At 43.5% G+C, this 17,333-nt stretch overlaps 1 protein-coding gene across 1 annotated transcript in view; it reads left to right on the top strand.

Moving 5' to 3' along the window:
* LOC311100967 (rho GTPase-activating protein 28-like) overlaps positions 1-17,333 on the top strand; it is a gene marked incomplete at its 3' end in the record, with an annotated part of 52,898 nt that overhangs the window by 31,037 nt on the left and 4,528 nt on the right. The window contains exons 4-9 of the mRNA XM_084141972.1: positions 8,952-9,036; positions 9,363-9,550; positions 9,923-10,088; positions 11,775-11,866; positions 14,593-14,670; positions 16,203-16,362. Coding sequence (XP_083998098.1) covers positions 8,952-9,036; positions 9,363-9,550; positions 9,923-10,088; positions 11,775-11,866; positions 14,593-14,670; positions 16,203-16,362 — 769 coding nt within the window. The remainder of the gene's footprint in view (positions 1-8,951; positions 9,037-9,362; positions 9,551-9,922; positions 10,089-11,774; positions 11,867-14,592; positions 14,671-16,202; positions 16,363-17,333) is intronic.

Below are 17,333 nucleotides of genomic sequence, written 5' to 3'. Positions count from 1 at the left end.
GTTGACATGAAGTCTGTCTAATGTCTGGCCCTTGTTAGGCTATAACTGGTGCGTCTGCCCCTATGGCCTAAATTCAACTTGATATGGAACCTTTGGTATTCTCAGTTGTGCTACTGATCCTCTGTAATCTCAGTACGTATGCAAATCCTGTATGTCAGGGATGGGCGACTTTGATGGAGGTCGGGGCCACAAAATCTGAACTCATCATGAGGGGCCGCAGTTGCTCGCGGGTCTGTGTACCCACACATTTTTTGTTGTTGTTGCAGACATGGCTAATTGACTGACTATATCAGTAGCTAGGTTTCCATCCAATTTGCGACAGATTTTCATGCGAATATTCAAGAATCTGCATAAAACAATATGCACATTTTCCACCAGAGATGTTTCCATCAAACTTACTTTTTGCGGATAAAAGGCTTTGCGTGATGACATAGTACACATAAAAATAACTTTTGCCGTTAAGTTACCACGTACCGAATAAAAAATACAAGTGAAATGGGTTTCCATCGCATTTTCAATTCTACTGATGGTTTTATCACAAAAACTGTTGTGTTATACTGTATAGCAAATGTGCCCACTCGAGCGCACAGCCATGCAATCTCCATAGACAAACATTGGCAGTAGGATGGCCTTACTGAAGAGCTCAGTGACTTTCAACGTGGCACCGTCATAGGATGCCACCTTTCCAACAAGTCGGTTCGTAAAATTTCTGCCCTGATAGAGCTGCCTGGTCAACTGTAAGTGCTGTTATTGTGAAGTGGAAACGTCTAAGAGCAACAACGGCTCAGCCGTGAGGTGATAGGCTACCCAAGCTCACAGAACGGGACCGCCAAGTGCTGAAGCGTGTAGCGCGTAAAAATAATCTGTCCTCGGTTGCAACACTCACTACCGAGTTCCAAACTTCCTCTGGAAGCAACGTCAGCAGAAGAACTGTTCGTCGGGAGCTTCATGAAATGGGTTTCCATGGCCCAGCAGCCGCACACAAGCCTAAGATCACCATGCGCAATGCCAAGTGTCGGCTGGAGTGGTGTAAAGCTCGCCGCCATTGGACTCTGGAGCAGTGGAAACACGTTTTTTGGAGTGATGAATCACGTCTCACCATCTGGCAGTCCGACGGACGAATCTGGGTTTGGCGGATGTCAGGAGAACACTACCTGCCCCAATGCATAGTGCCAACTGGAAAGTTTAGTGGAGGAGGAATAATGGTCTGGGGCTGTTTTTCATGGTTCTGGCTAGGCCCCTTAGTTCCAGTGAAGGGAAATCTTAATGCTACAGCATACATTTAAATGGTTTGTCGAGATCGTTGTGGAAGAACTTGACTGTCCTGCACATAGCCCTGACCTCAACCCCATCGAACACCTTTGGGATGAATTGGAACGCTGACTGCAAGCCAGGCCTAATCGCCCAACATCAGTGCCCGACCTCACTAATGCTCTTGTGGCTGAATGGAAGCAAGTACCCGCAGCAATGTTCCAACATCTAGTGGAAAGTCTTTCCAGAAGAGTGGAGGCTGTTCTAGCAGCAAAGGGGGGACCAACTCCGTATTAATGCCCATGATTTTGGAATGAGATGTTCAGGAGGTGTCCACATACTTTTGGTCATATAGTGTGTGAGTGGAGGTGTGTGTGTGTGTACAGTGGGGGGAAAAAAGTATTTAGTCAGCCACCAATTGTGCAAGTTATCCCACTTAAAAAGATGAGAGAGGCCTGTAATTTTCATCATAGGTACACGTCAACTATGACAGACAAAATGAGGGGAAAAAATCCAGAAAATCACATTGTAGGATTTTTAATGAATTTATTTGCAAATTATGGTGGAAAATAAGTATTTGGTCAATAACAAAAGTTTCTCAATACTTTGTTATTTACCCTTTGTTGGCAATGACACAGGTCAAACGTTTTCTGTAAGTCTTCACAAGGTTTTCACACACTGTTGCTGGTATTTTGGCCCATTCCTCCATGCAGATCTCCTCTAGAGCAGTGATGTTTTGGCGCTGTCGCTGGGCAACACGGACTTTCAACTCCCTCCAAAGATTTTCTATGGGGTTGAGATCTGGAGACTGGCTAGGCCACTCCAGGACCTTGAAATGCTTCTTACGAAGCCACTCCTTCGTTGCCCGGGCGGTGTGTTTGGGATCATTGTCATGCTGAAAGACCCAGCCACGTTTCATCTTCAATGCCCTTGCTGATGGAAGGAGGTTTTCACTCAAAATCTCACGATACATGGCCCCATTCATTCTTTCCTTTACACGGATCAGTCGTCCTGGTCCCTTTGCAGAAAAACAGCCCCAAAGCATGATGTTTCCACCCCCATGCTTCACAGTAGGTATGGTGTTCTTTGGATGCAACTCAGCATTCTTTGTCCTCCAAACACGACGAGTTGAGTTTTTACCAAAAAGTTCTATTTTGGTTTCATCTGACCATATGACATTCTCCCATTCCTCTTCTGGATCATCCAAATGCACTCTAGCAAACTTCAGACGGGCCTGGACATGTACTGGCTTAAGCAGGGGGACACGTCTTGCACTGCAGGATTTGAGTCCCTGGCGGTGTAGTGTGTTACTGATGGTAGGCTTTGTTACTTTGGTCCCAGCTCTCTGCAGGTCATTCACTAGGTCCCCCCGTGTGGTTCTGGGATTTTTGCTCACCGTTCTTGTGATCATTTTGACCCCACAGGGTGAGATCTTGCGTGGAGCCCCAGATCGAGGGAGATTATCAGTGGTCTTGTATGTCTTCCATTTCCTAATAATTGCTCCCACAGTTGATTTCTTCAAACCAAGCTGCTTACCTATTGCAGATTCAGTCTTCCCAGCCTGGTGCAGGTCTACAATTTTGTTTCTGGTGTCCTTTGACAGCTCTTTGGTCTTGGCCATAGTGGTGTTTGGAGTGTGACTGTTTGAGGTTGTGGACAGGTGTCTTTTATACTGATAACAAGTTCAAACAGGTGCCATTAATACAGGTAAAGAGTGGAGGACAGAGGAGCCTCTTAAAGAAGAAGTTACAGTTCTGTGAGAGCCAGAAATCTTGCTTGTTTGTAGGTGACCAAATACTTATTTTCCACCATAATTTGCAAATAAATTCATTAAAAATCCTACAATGTGATTTTCTGGAATTTTTTTTCTCTATTTGTCTGTCATAGTTGACGTGTACCTATGATGAAAATTACAGGCCTCTCTCATCTTTTTAAGTGGGAGAACTTGCACAATTGGTGGCTGACTAAATACTTTTTTTCCCCACTGTATATACACTACCGGTCAAAAGTTTTAGAACACCTACTCTTTCAAGGGTTTTTCTTAATTTTTTTACTATTTTCCTCATTGTAGAATAATAGTGAAGACATCAAAACTATGAAATAACACATATGGAATCATGTAGTAACCAAAAAAGTGTTAAAGTTCTATTTCCAGAGAAAGAGGAGGCAGCTATCAGCCGAGAGCTGCTTTACAGGGTTGGGCAAGCATGAGGAAGAGCACATCGTGTTTCCACCGTCCACCCCCACTCCTCTGACAATGGCCCATGCCAGAGCCATGTATACCGTATAAGCCTATAATGGTTCTGGTCCATACCAACTGGGTTGGTGTTTAAATACTGGGGGCTAACACACTTGAGTGTCTGAAGCAAGTCTACTGGACTCCTCTCCTTACTCTAGGCCAGTGATGGGCAACTGGCGGTCCCTTTTGAAGGCCCTTGGATCCTTGGATATACACTACTAGTCAAAAGTTTTAGAACACATACTCATTCAAGGGTTTTCTTTCTTTTTACTATTTTCTACATTGTAGAATAATAGTGAAGACATCAAAACTATGAAATAACACATATGGAATCATGTAGTAACCAAAAAAAGTTAAACAAATTAAAATATATTTTATATTTGAGATTCTTCAAATAGCCACCCTTTGCCTTGATGACAGCTTTGCACACTCTTGGCATTCTCTCAACCAGCTTCACCTGGAATGCTTTTCCAACAGTCTTGAAGGAGTTCCCACATGTTGAGCACTTGTTGGCTGCTTTTCCTTCACTCTGCGGTCCAACTCATCCCAAACCATCTCAATTTGGTTGAGGTCGGGGGGTTGTGGAGGCTGGGTCATCTGATGCAGCACTCCATCACTCTCCTTCTTGGTAAAATAGCCCTTACACAGCCTGGAGGTGTGTTGGGTCATTGTCCTGTTGAAAAACAAATGATAGTCCCACTAAGCCCAAACCAGATGGGATGGATTTATATATTTTATATTTGAGATTCTTCAAATAGCCACCCTTTGCCTTAATGACAGCTTTGCACACTCTTGGCATTCTCTCAACCAGCTTCATGAGGTAGTCACCTGGAATGCATTTCAATTAACATGTGTGCTTTCTTAAAAGTTAATTTGTGGAATATATTTTTCCTTAATGCGCTTGTGCCAATCAGTTGTGTTGTGACAAGGTAGTGGGGGGGTATACAGAAGATAGCCCTATTTGGCAAGTCCATATTATAACAGAAGAACAGCTCAAATAAGCAAAGAGAAATGACAGTCCATCATTACTTTAAGACATGAAGGTCAGTTTCTTCAAGTGCAGTCACAAAAATCATCAAGCGTTATGATGAAACTGGCTCTCATGAGGACCGGCACAGAAATGGAAGACCCAGAGTTACCTCTGCTGCAGAGGATAAGTTCATTAGAGTTACCAGCCTCAGAAATTGCAGCCCAAATAAATGCTTCACAGAGTTCAAGTAACACACATCTCAACGTCAACTGTTCAGAGGAAACTGCGTGAATCAGGCCTTCATGGTCGAATTGCTGCAAAGAAACCACTACTAAAGAACTCCAATAAGAAGAAGAGACTTGCTTGGGCCAAGAAACACAAGCAATGGACATTAGACAGGTGGAAATTTGTGCTTTGGTCTGGAGTCCAAATTAGAGATTTTTGGTTCCAACCGCCGTGTCTTTGTGAGACGCGGTGTGGGTGAACGGATTATCTTCGCAGGTGTATTTCCCACCGTAAAGCATGGAGGAGGATGTGTTATGGTGTGGGGGTGCTTTGCTGGTGACACTGTCTGTGATTTATTTAGAATTCAAGGAACACTTAACCAGCATGGCTACCACAGCATTCTGCAGTGATACTCCATCCCATCTGGTTTGGGCTTAGTGGGACTATCATTTGTTTTTCAACAGGACAATGACCCAACACACCTCCAGGCTGTGTAAGGGCTATTTTACCAAGAAGGAGAGTGATGGAGTGCTGCATCAGATGACCCAGCCTCCACAACCCCCCGATCTCAACCAAATTGAGATGGTTTGGGATGAGTTGGACCGCAGAGTGAAGGAAAAGCAGCCAACAAGTGCTCAACATGTGGGAACTCCTTCAAGACTGTTGGAAAAGCATTCCAGGTGAAGCTGGTTGAGAGAATGCCAAGAGTGTGCAAAGCTGTCATCAAGGCAAAGGGTGGCTATTTGAAGAATCTCAAATATAAAATATATTTTAATTTGTTTAACTTTTTTTGGTTACTACATGATTCCATATGTGTTATTTCATAGTTTTGATGTCTTCACTATTATTCTACAATGTAGAAAATAGTAAAAAGAAAGAAAACCCTTGAATGAGTAGGTGTTCTAAAACTTTTGACTGGTAGTGTATATCCAAGGATCCAAGGGCCTTCAAAAGGGACCGCCAGTTGCCCATCACTGGGCTAGAGTAAGGAGAGGAGTCCAGTAGACTTGCTTCAGACACTCAAGTGTGTTATCCCCCAGTATTTAAACACCAACCCAGTTGGTATGGACCAGAACCATTATAGGCTTATACGGTATACATGGCTCTGGCATGGGCCATTGTCAGAGGAGTGGGGGTGTACGGTGGAAACACGATGTGCTCTTCCTCATGCTTACCCAACCCTGTAAAGCAGCTCTCGGCTGATAGCTGCCTCCTCTTTCTCTGGAAATAGAACTGGAGCACTGACTGACTGTTAGCTGGAATGTGGAAGAAGTTTTACATGAGAAGAGCAACGGGGAAGTACCATACTGTTTTCAGATAGCTGTGTACTGCACGCACTGCTTAGATCCCCATACTGTTTTCAGATAGCTGTGTACTGCACGCACTGCTTAGATCCAAGGACATCAAATAGCATAGCAGCATTGTAATATGTTCTGTAGAAGGGTTGGTGGTATATTAGGTACAGTTGAAGTCGGAAGTTTACATACACCTTAGCCAAATACATTTAAACTCAGTTTTTCACAATTCCTGACATTTAATCCTAGTAAAAATTCCCTGTCTTAGGTCAGTTAGGATCACCACTTTATTTTAAGAATGTGAAATGTCAGAATAATAGTAGAGAGAATGATTGATTTTAGCTTTTATTTATTTCATCACATTCCCAGTGGGTCAGAAGTTTACATACACTCAATTAGTATTTGGTAGCATTGCCTTTAAATTGTTTAACTTGGGTCAAACGTTTCGTGTAGCCTTCCACAAGCTTCCCACAATAAGTTGGGTGAATTTTGGCCCATTCCTCCTGACAGAGCTGGTTTAACTGAGTCAGGTTTGTAGGCCTCCTTGCTCGCACACGCCTTTTCAGTTCTGCCCACACATTTTCTATAGGATTGAGGTCAGGGCTTTGTGATGGCCATTCCAATACCTTGACTTTGTTGTCCTTAAGCCATTTTGCCACAACTTTGGAAGTGTGCTTGGGGGTCATTGTCTATTTGGAAGACCCATTTGCGACCAAGCTTTAACTTCCTGACTGATGTCTTGAGATGTTGCTTCAATATATCCATATAATTTTCCTTCCTCATGATGCCATCCTATTTTGTGAAGTGCACCAGTCCCTCGTGCAGCAAAGCACCCTCACAGCATGATGCTGCCACCCCCGTGCTTCACGGTTGGGATGGTGTTCTTCGGCTTCCAAGCCTTCCCCTTTTACCTCCAAACATAACGATGGTCATTATGGCCAAACAGTGCTATTTTTGTTTCATCAGACCAGAGGACATTTCTCCAAAAAGTATGATCTTTGTCCCCATGTGCAGTTGCAAACCGTAGTCTGGCTTTTTTATGGCGGTTTTGGAGCAGTGGCTTCTTCCTTGCTGAGCGGCCTTTCAGGTTATCTTAATATAGGACTTGTTCTACTGTGGATATAGATACTTTTGTACCTCTTTCCTCCAGCATTTTCACAAGGTCCTTTGCTGTTGTTCTGGGATTGATTTGCACTTTTCGCACCAAAGTACGTTCATCTCTAGGAGACAGAACGCGTCTCCTTCCTGAGCGGGATGACGGCTGCGTGGTCCCATGGTGTTTATACTTGCGTATTATTGTTTGTACAGATGAACGTGGTAACATCAGGCGTTTGGAAATTGCTCCCAAGGATGAACAAGACTTGTGGAGGTCTAAAAAAATAAATTATGAGGTCTTGGCTGATTTATTTTGATTGTCCAATGATGTCAAGCAAAGAGGCACTGAGTTTGAAGGTAGGCCTTGAAATACATCCACAGGTACACATTCCAATTGACTCATATGGTGTTAATTAGCCTATCAGAAGCTTCTAAAGCCATGACATCATTTTCTGGTATTTTCCAAGCTGTTTAAAGGCACAGTCAACTTAGTGTATGTAAATTTCTGACCCACTGGAATTGTGATACAGTGAATTATATGTGAAATAATCTGTCTGAACAATTGCTGGAAAAATTACTTGTGTCATGCACAAAGTAGATGTCCTAACTGACTTGCCAAAACTATAGTTTGTTAACAAGACATTTGTGGAGTGGTTGAAAAACAGGTTTTAATGACACCAACCTAAGTGTATGTAAACTTCCAACTTCAACTGTAGCAAGCCCACAGAGTTGTCAGTCATGGGAATCAACTAGCTAGCTGCAATGGCTATTAAAGGGTGTTGTGTTGCTATGAAGATATTTACAGCATGAATTAATGGGGAGGGGTGATACGACTAATAATGCACCCACGCCAAATACTGCCACAATGCCCCTGTCAGCACTGCTGTGTGGCGGTGGCAGTAGCCTCTAGGGTGAGTCACAGATCTGGCAGGGGGCACAGGATTCTGAGTCATACGCACCACTCAGTTCCAGCTAGGATGACAGCTGAGTCCAGGACACAGAGAGCCTTCACCCTACTCCAGCTAGAGCTCTGTCTTACTGGCAGGCCCCACAGACCACTGTAGATTTTTTAGTATGATTAGCGAAATGGATTTAGGCCCCAAGGACATTGAGACCGGATCCATTAAGCAGGCCATTCAGTCTGGATGAGGATTGATTAAAGACCATGGCCAGTTTTGTCGAAATCTAATAGTGAAAGATGGTGGAGTCTCTTTTTGTATTTGGTTGGTGGAGTGTAAGATTACAGCGTTGGAAAGAAAAAGCATACGTAATGTATTTAGCCAAACGTTAGTATTTTGTGACTATGAACTCAAGCTCTTTCTCAGACCTGTGAAATGCAATTTTATGTACATGAAACCTACTGTATAAAGGCTACATTTCTATATCCTAGTGTGGTTTGGTCCAGTCAATTCTGGCAGCATTGTCCATTACCGTTGACCATGCTCTTTTCGCTGACTAGGAGGTGTACAACAAAACAAAACAGCTGGCTCTGTTGAACGCTCCTTTGTTTCATTGATACCCACTCTTCTCTCTCCCCATGTCAGCAAATATACTGCAGAGCCATATATGGTAGTAAATGCATTGGAACAAAACAGCCGTATCCCTCGTCGCTGTTCACACATCTGATACTGTGACTGATGAGATGGTTAGCTGAACACAACGCTAGTGTTAATTCAGTTCACTGCAACTCCTGTGATCGTTTAGAAGAAGATCTGACTCATTTCACCATAGTCAAATGCTAAAGCAGGATTCATATTTTCATGCGTCCCACTTCTAAAAGCTGATGTTTAGTTGTTGATAATACTTGTTTTGTGAAACAAACTCCACACACTGTATTAGCATAAATGATGATCATGAATGTCCCCTATCCTTTTAGCTGGTTGATCCCATACCGCCTGTCCCCCCCAAGTCACCCAATGGACACATGCCTTCCAGATGCATCCACCGGACGTCTTCTAGAGGTGAGTCTATAGTCTCTCAATATGTTACCACCATTTAATGTACCCTGTTAGTTTGGTTGGATTTGGTTGGCTGATGCAACCGACTGTGAGGCCACCACTCCAATGGGTTGAATCAATGTTGTTTCCATGCTATTTCAACCTAATTCTGTCAACGGGATTGAATCAATGTGGAAAACACATTGGACTGTGACCAAGTCATCAACATAGGTAATTTCCATCTGGTTGGTTGGACGGATGTCTTTGCATAGGGGAACATACTGGTGATGTGCCCATCATTCTGAATGTGTGTGTGTGCACGTGTGTCTGTCTGTCTGCGTGTGTTCCAGTGCGACCTGCTTTTCCCAGCTTCTCCCCAGTGGAGGGACGTGTTTCAGAGTGCCCTCCCCCTCAGGATACCTCTGACTCCCTGTCTTTCGAGGTGCCTTACTCCGAGGGCGTCACTGCCCACCGCAGGGGCCGCCAGGGGGACTGCCAGGACTGCCAACGCATCCGCAGAGACGACCCCGACCTGCCAGTGAGTCTCAACTCTGACCTCTGACCTTTTGGAACTCCCCTTTTAGAAAATTTGAGCGCGACATACAGATGGAAGGGAATGTACAGAACAGAAATTTGAACCCCAGCTGTAGGGGGCTGTGTGTGGTATGGGTTTGATTCCCACGGGGGGCCAGTATGAAAAATAAAATAAAAATAATGTATGCATTCAATAACTGTAAGTCGCTCTGGATAAGAGCGTCTGCTAAATGACTAAAATGTAATGTAAAAATGTATGGTTTGAAATCAGCTGTGTTAACCAATAGGCCGACCTCTGGCAACCTGTTGGAATATGTAAGATGTGTTGATGATCGAGACTGTTTCTTATGAATGACCATGGTCTTGTCTTGTACAGACATTTCAGCTGCCTAGGCCTAAACTAGGCCTCACCCACATCCAAGACCTATCTTGTGAGGACATGAAGAAGATCGGCTATATCTCTCTGATTGAACTGACCACGTTCTACGACTGCTTGGGCATTGAGCTCAAACGCAACCGAGCGGCACGCAGCAAGGCCAGAGGTGGGTGGATGGTTAACTGGGTCATGTTCATTAGGCAAAAACTGAAGAAACCCCACTTAAACAGGGCAGGTTTACCTGGAAAATATACAGTACATTCGGAAAGTATTCAGACCCCTTGACTTTTTCCACATTTTGTTACGTTACAGCCTTATTCTAAAATTGATTCAATCAGTTTTTTCCCCTCCTCAATCTACACACAATACCCCAAAATGACAAAGCAAAAACGAGTTTTTAGACATTTTTGCAAATGTATTAAAAACTGAAATATCATATTTACATAAGTATTCAGACCCTTTACTCAGTACTTTGTTGAAACACCTTTGGCAGCAATTACAGCCTCGAGTCTTCTTGGGTATGATGCTACAATCTTGGCACACCTGTATTTGGTGAGTTTCTCCCATTCTTCTCTGCAGATCCTCTCAAGCTCTGTCAGGTTGGATAGGGAGCATCGCTGCACAGCTATTTAAAGTTCTTTCCAGAGATGTTCGATCGGGTTCAAGTCCGGGCTTGTCCCGAAGCCACTCCTGCGTTGTCTTGGCTGTGTGCTTAGGGTCGTTGTCCTGTTGGAAGGTGAACATTCGCCCCAGTCTGAGGTCCTGAGCGCTTTGGAGCATGTTTTCATCAAGGATCTCTCTGTACTTTGCTTCGTTCATCTTTCCCTCGATCCTGACTAGTCTCCCAGTCCCTGCCGCTGAAAAACATCCCTACAGCATGATGCTGCCACCACCATGCTTCACTGTAGGGATGGTGCCAGGTTTCCTCCAGATGTAACGCTTGGTTTCATGGCCAAGGAGTTCGATCTTGGTTTCATCAAACCAGAGAATCTTGTTTCTCATGGTCTGAGAGTCTTTAGGTGCCTTTTGGCAAACTCCAAGCAGGCTGTCATGTGCCTTTTACTGAGGAGTGGCTTCCGTCTGGCCACTCTATCATAAAGGCGTGATTGGTGGAGTGCTGCAGAGATGGTTGTCCTTCTGGAAGGTTCTCCCATCTCCACAGAGGAACTCTAGAGCTCTGTCAGAGTGATTATCGGGTTCTTGGTCACCTCCCTGAACCAAGGCCCTTCTCCCCTGATTGCTCCGTTTGGCCAGGCGGCCAGCTCTAGGAAGAGTCTTGGTGGTTCCAAACTTCTTCCATTTAAAAATGATGGAGGCCACTGTGTTCTTGGGGACCTTCAATGCTGCAGACATTTTTTGGTACCCTTGCCCAGTCAACTGTGGGACCTTAAATAGACAGGTGTGTGCTTTTCCAAATCATGTCTTATCAATACAATTTACAACAGGTGGACTCCAATCAAGTTATAGAGACATCTCAAGGATGATCAATTTAATCAGGATGCACCTGAGCTCATTTTTGAGTCTCATAGCAAAGGGTCTGAATACTTATGTAAATAAGGTATTTTTGTTATTAATACATTTGCAAAATGTCTAAAAACCTGTTTTTGCTTTGTCATTATGGGGTATTGTGTGTAGCTTGATGAGGATTTTATTTTATTTTATCCATTTTAGAATAAGGCTGTAACGTAACAAAGTGGAAAAAGTCAAGGGGGCTGAATACTTTCCGAATGCACTGTATATTTAAGTTTTATGTTGCAAAATGTTTTAAGACGTTTTCAGTTGCTTGCTCTAATGAACACAACCCTTGTGTTTCACATCCCATTTTTACATTTTTTTCACGCCCCCTACACAGAAAGTGGTGTATTTGGAGTTTCCCTGACCACTCTACTGGAGAATGACCAGAAGAAATTCCCAGAGTCCAAGGTTCCTCTCGTCTTCAAAAAGGTACTTTACCTGTTTGGTTCTATTTGTATTGGTAAACCACACTTACTTCTCCTTTTTGAAACTACAAGCGTCTCTCCCCTCTGGTTATAGTAATATTTAACATGAAATGGAACTGGGGGGAAAATCCCTGCTACTTCCCCAATGGAAAATTGATATGGGGTTATTTTGCATTGCCATTTATGGAGTTCTCCTACTCAGCACTTCTATGGGTCAGTTAAACTCTCCGTCTCTCTCTCTCCCTCGTTTATTTTTTATTTCTTTCTTCTCACTTTTTTCTCTCTCTTTTTCTCTCTTTTTCTCTCTTTCTGTCTCTTTCTGTCTCTCCCTCGCTCTCCTCCCCAACTCCCTCACTCCTTCCCTCAGTGCTACTCACACCTAGAGCTGGGTGATATTTACAAAAATCCATATTGCTATAAATTGACTGAATTATCACGATAATGATCAACTGAACAATACATTTATATGTGCACTACTGTTGTTTTTTTAATATTACCCTTAAAACTACTACTAATACTTTGAATGTTGTACCTATCAATTTTCCTATTAACAATCACCCATATTAGAAACGTATTTCATTTAGAAATGTCCACAATAAGTGGTCGGTTTTGTCGTGTCGATAATTTTTGGTTTATTGTCCCAGCTCTACTCTCACCCTCTGATAACCCATAGTATCCTGACCCTCATCACTTTCGTCATGCTATTCCTACTGAAGCAAGCCTTTCCCAGAACCACTCACAACAACACACTCCCTGACTCCTCCTCAGCTGGCCATTACTGCTTTGTGGTAACGTAATATGTGTCAGGGGATGCACTGACTGCTCCCTCCCTGAGCCTATCACCCCTCCTGTTTCTCTGTTTCAGTACTAGAGTCAGTCTGGTTAAGCTTTCACACGTTATCACAAAGACATTCCGGAGAGACTAAATGTCAGAAGTCTACCATATACTCCTATTAAACCTACTGAGTGGGGGAGGGGAGGGGAGGGGAGGGAGGGGAGTCAAGCGATGAACTATAAGCTATGTATACTTTTATTTTCATTTGTGTTGTCATGTCAGCTAGGGATGGATGTTAGTTAATGTCCATTTCTATCATAGAATATGTTAGCTATATTTTAGAAATATGTCTGGGACGGTATATGCAGTGCCTTCAGAAAGTATTCACACCCCTTGACTTTTTCCACATCTTGTTGTGTTACAGCCTGAATTTACAATTGATTACATTGAGATTTTGTGTCACTGGCCTATACACAATACCCCATAATGTCAAAGTGGAATTTTGACATTGCTCCCACAGTTGTGTCAAGTTGGCTGGATGTCCTTTGGGTGGTGGACTATTCTTGACACACATGGGAAACTGTTGAGCGTGAAAAACCCAGCAGCGTTGCAGTTCTTGACAATTGATTACATTGAGATTTTGTGTCACTGGCCTACACACAATACCCCATAATGTCAAAGTTGAATTATGTTTTTAGAAATGTTTACAAATTAATTAGAAATGAAAAGCTAAAATGTCTTAGATGTAATAGAATATGTTAGCTCTAATAGCTCATATATTTGAGAAATACTGTATATCTGGTACTGTATGTAAGGAGCTGTACTGAAAATAACAACATCTGACTGTTTAGAGTCCTAGCAGCTGCCAGTCAGTCAGTCAGCCAGTGACACGGACCTAACCTTGGCATAGCTGAGAGTTAAGGAGCTAACCCTGTTACCAGCAGTCAAAGTCCAGTCCAACCAGAATTAACCTAAAATACTCTTGTCACATTGACTGTCTAGACAAACTCCAATTACAGGGCATGTATAGGAAATGACTAGAGTTTTGGGTATCAAGGTGGTGTTTAAGGGATTTGGTAGATAAGTGCCTTCTGAAAGGGAATTATAGGACTTTTCTTTGAAGCAATTGTTCACTGCTATATCAGTGTTGGTTTATATTATGTGGACCTGGAAAATGGTTTCTGGAGGAGGACTTGATGAATGAGGTCAAACCATTGCTTCAGAATGCAGGTTTTGTGTGGTCTAGTAAACAGATAGTTAGCCTTTTGGGATCCAAAGCTTGTCATAAAATACAATTGTTGGGTTGCCTTACTCTCTCTCTCCTGTGGTCTTCATCTGTCATATTGCACTTGCAAAGATCCCTCAGCCCTCCTAAACAAAAATGATCAAGTGTTAGTACCACACAGTTTACTGTTGAGAGAAGTTACGGAGTGCACCTTTTTAAGGGAAATATTGTATATTCTCAGTCTTCACTAAGAGGCAGGAAACGGGAGGGTTGTGTCTTTGTCTTTCTTTTGGAGTGTACGACTTGTGTGAGAGATGGTGGGTCGGATAGCGTTGTCTCAGGTCGCTGACTCGGGTCTCCAACCCAGGTCTGAGTCATGTTCAGTGGCGCAAAACAAGTTTGGCGATGGGAAAACAAACATCAAGGGCCAGTGACCGAATCTGTGGGTGCTTTTATCGCTAGTTGTAAATATGAATTGAATGCTGTTTTGTTAGTGGTTTGAAAACCTCTCTGTAAAAAAAAAGAAGTTTGTACAAAAATGACATCCCTGTCTGATTGGTCCTAGTTCTACTGTGTGTTATCAACACTGCTCTGTGAAAACAGGTAAGAGGAAATGAATGCAGTCAGATTTGGTTGATTTTGTTTACAGATGAGAGTCGAGTTGAGATAGAAATGTCCCTCTTGGTTTGTTAAACTTGTGGTTTATAAAATGTGTATGCTTGTGTTTCAGCTCTTGTCCAAGCTGGAGCAGACAGGACTACAAACAGAGGGGATTCTCAGAGTACCAGGGTCTGCATCCAGAGTAAAGGTAAGGTACCTCAGATACACACACCCCCTCTCCCTTTTCCACTGATGAGACTGGAGCTTTTAATACTGTAGCTGTCAATCACCAATCATAGAGCTATCTTGTTCTGTGTAACTCTAGCCTATGTCTACCATTTGAAAAACATTTCACAGAAGGGAAAGATATGTTTGCTCTTTGATTTAGTGCTGTACTTGACCCTATCTTATATTATCCTACTGTATAGGTTTTGGGTACCCAGACCCAGACTAAGGTTGTCAAGGGCAGATGTGTTCTGGCCAAGAATATAAACTGAGTATATTGAGTTGGGAAACTGTTGAGTGTGAAAAACCCAGCAGCGTTGCAGTTCTTGACACACTCAAAGCGGTGCGCCTCACCTTGCACCTACTACCATACCCCATTCAAAGGCACTTACATATTTTGTCTTGTCCAGTCACCATCTGAATGGCACACATACACAATCCATGTATCAATTGTCTCAATGCTTAAAAATCCTTCTTTAACCTGTCTCCTCCCCTGCATCTACACTGATTGAAGTGGATTTAACAAGTGACATCAATAAAGGGTCATAGCATTCACCTGGTCAGTCTATGCCATGGAAAGAGCAGGCGTTCTTAATGTTTTGTATACTCAGTGTATGGATGTTATTGACAGGAAATTAAAATCATGCTCAGAAAATATATTAATGACTGGTGTATTTCTGACTCCTCCCTACCTACACTCATCTCTCCCCTTATCATTTCCACATTCCTTGTCTCTCATGTAGTCATGTAGTAACTCTGTGTTAGGGAGGTTGGTGTATGTGTGTGTATGTGCATGGTTGCATATCTCTGTGCCTATATGTGTGCATGCATATCTGTGTGTTTATGTGTGTTCCTCAACCAAAACATATTTTGTACTAAGTAGAACCATACCAAGTCGAGAGGCCCCTACGGTTAACATGATACCCAGCCGGCCCAGGGGCCCACAGATGAAACCTGTCCCTCCCAGACAGAGTGAGCCTTCACTGGGATAGACTCTCTGATTATCAGCCCTGATATCCCAACTCATCCAGCATCACTCACAGGCTATGGGAGGCCACCCTCTCTGCCTCTCCACCTCTCCGTACCCTCTGGTCTGGTCTGGATAACCTCCTTTCATCATTAGGACAAGCAGACTGAAGGGGAGGATGTACCCCTCCACCCCCACTCACCTCCATTGTAATTTGTTAGGCACCATGGAAGGTCAGACACCCCCACACACACACTTGAGAGTTCAACTAGAGGAACCATGTGGGTATTAGGTTCCCCAAACACATATGGTGATGGTTAGGGATGTGATTTGTTCTTATGGAGGGGGTCAAAGGTGACCGTGGCGTTGAGATTAACCACAGGACGAGCCATTGTGGAGATAATGTGTGTATTCTTGTTTTGGTGTTGGTTTTTCATCATCTATGCCAGGGGCTGGAGCAGAAGTTCTATGAGTTTGGATTGAGCACAGGAGGAGCCTTTTTTGGGGATAACTGCTGCAGTTTCTTGTTTTGGTGTTGGTATTTGTAGCATCTTCGCCAGGAGCTCGAGCAGAAGTTCTATGAGGACCGGTTTGACTGGGAGCAGGTGAGGCACAACGATGCAGCGGGCCTGTTGAAGATGTTCATCAGAGAGCTGCCTTATCCTCTGCTCACTCTCCAACACTTACCGGCCTTCGCCGCTGCACAGAGTGAGTACACACACATGTAGGCCTGTACGCTTACCATGAAGTGTATACATAATACAGTGCCTTCGGAAAGTATTCAGACCCCTTGACTTTTTCCTCATTTTGTTACATTACAGCCTTATTCTAATATTGATTCAATTGTTTTTTCCCTCATCAATCTATACACAATACCCCATAATGACTAAGCAAAAACTGGTTTTTAGAAATGTTAACAAATGTCTTAAAAATAAAAATAAACGATTACATTTACATAAGTATTCAGGTGTTGAAGCACCTTCGGCAGCGATTACAGCCTTGAGTCTTCTTGGGTATGACGCTACAACTTAGCACACCTGTATATAGGGAGTTTCTCCCATTCTTCTCTGCAGATCCTCTCAAGCTCTGTCAGGTTGGATGGGGAGCGTCGCTGCACAGCAATTTTCAGGTCTCTCCAGAGATGTTCGATCGGGTTCATGTCCGGGCTCTGGCTGGGCCACTCAAGGACATTCAGAGACTTGTCCCGAAGCCACTCCTGCGTTGTCTTGGCTGTGTGCTTAGGGTCGTTGTCCTGTTGGAAGGTGAACCTTCACCCCAGTCTGAGGTCCTGAGCACTCTGGAGCAGGTTTTCATCAAGGATCTCTCTGTACTTTGCTCCATTCATCTTTCCCTCGATCCTGACTAGTCTCCCAGTCCCTGCCACTGAAAAACATCCCCACAGCATGATGGTGCCAGGTTTCCTCTAGAAGTGACGCTTGTCATTCAGGTCAAAGAGTTCAATCTTGGTTTCATCAGACCAGAGAATCTTGTTGGTCATGGTCTGAGAGTCTTTAGGTGCCTTTTGGCAAACTCCAAGCAGGCTGTCATGTGCCTTTTACTGAGGAGTGGCTTCCGGCTGGCCACTCTACCATAAAGGCCTGGAAGGTTATCCCATCTCCACAGAGGTACTCTAGAGCTCTGTCAGACTAATCATCGGGTTCTTGGTCACCTCCCTGACC

The sequence above is a fragment of the Coregonus lavaretus genome, assembly GCF_964263955.1.
Source record: "Coregonus lavaretus genome assembly, chromosome: 2".
NCBI lineage: Eukaryota > Metazoa > Chordata > Actinopteri > Salmoniformes > Salmonidae > Coregonus > Coregonus lavaretus.
Note: the sequence above shows the minus strand (reverse complement) of the source record. Positions and strands in the feature narration are given on the sequence as shown.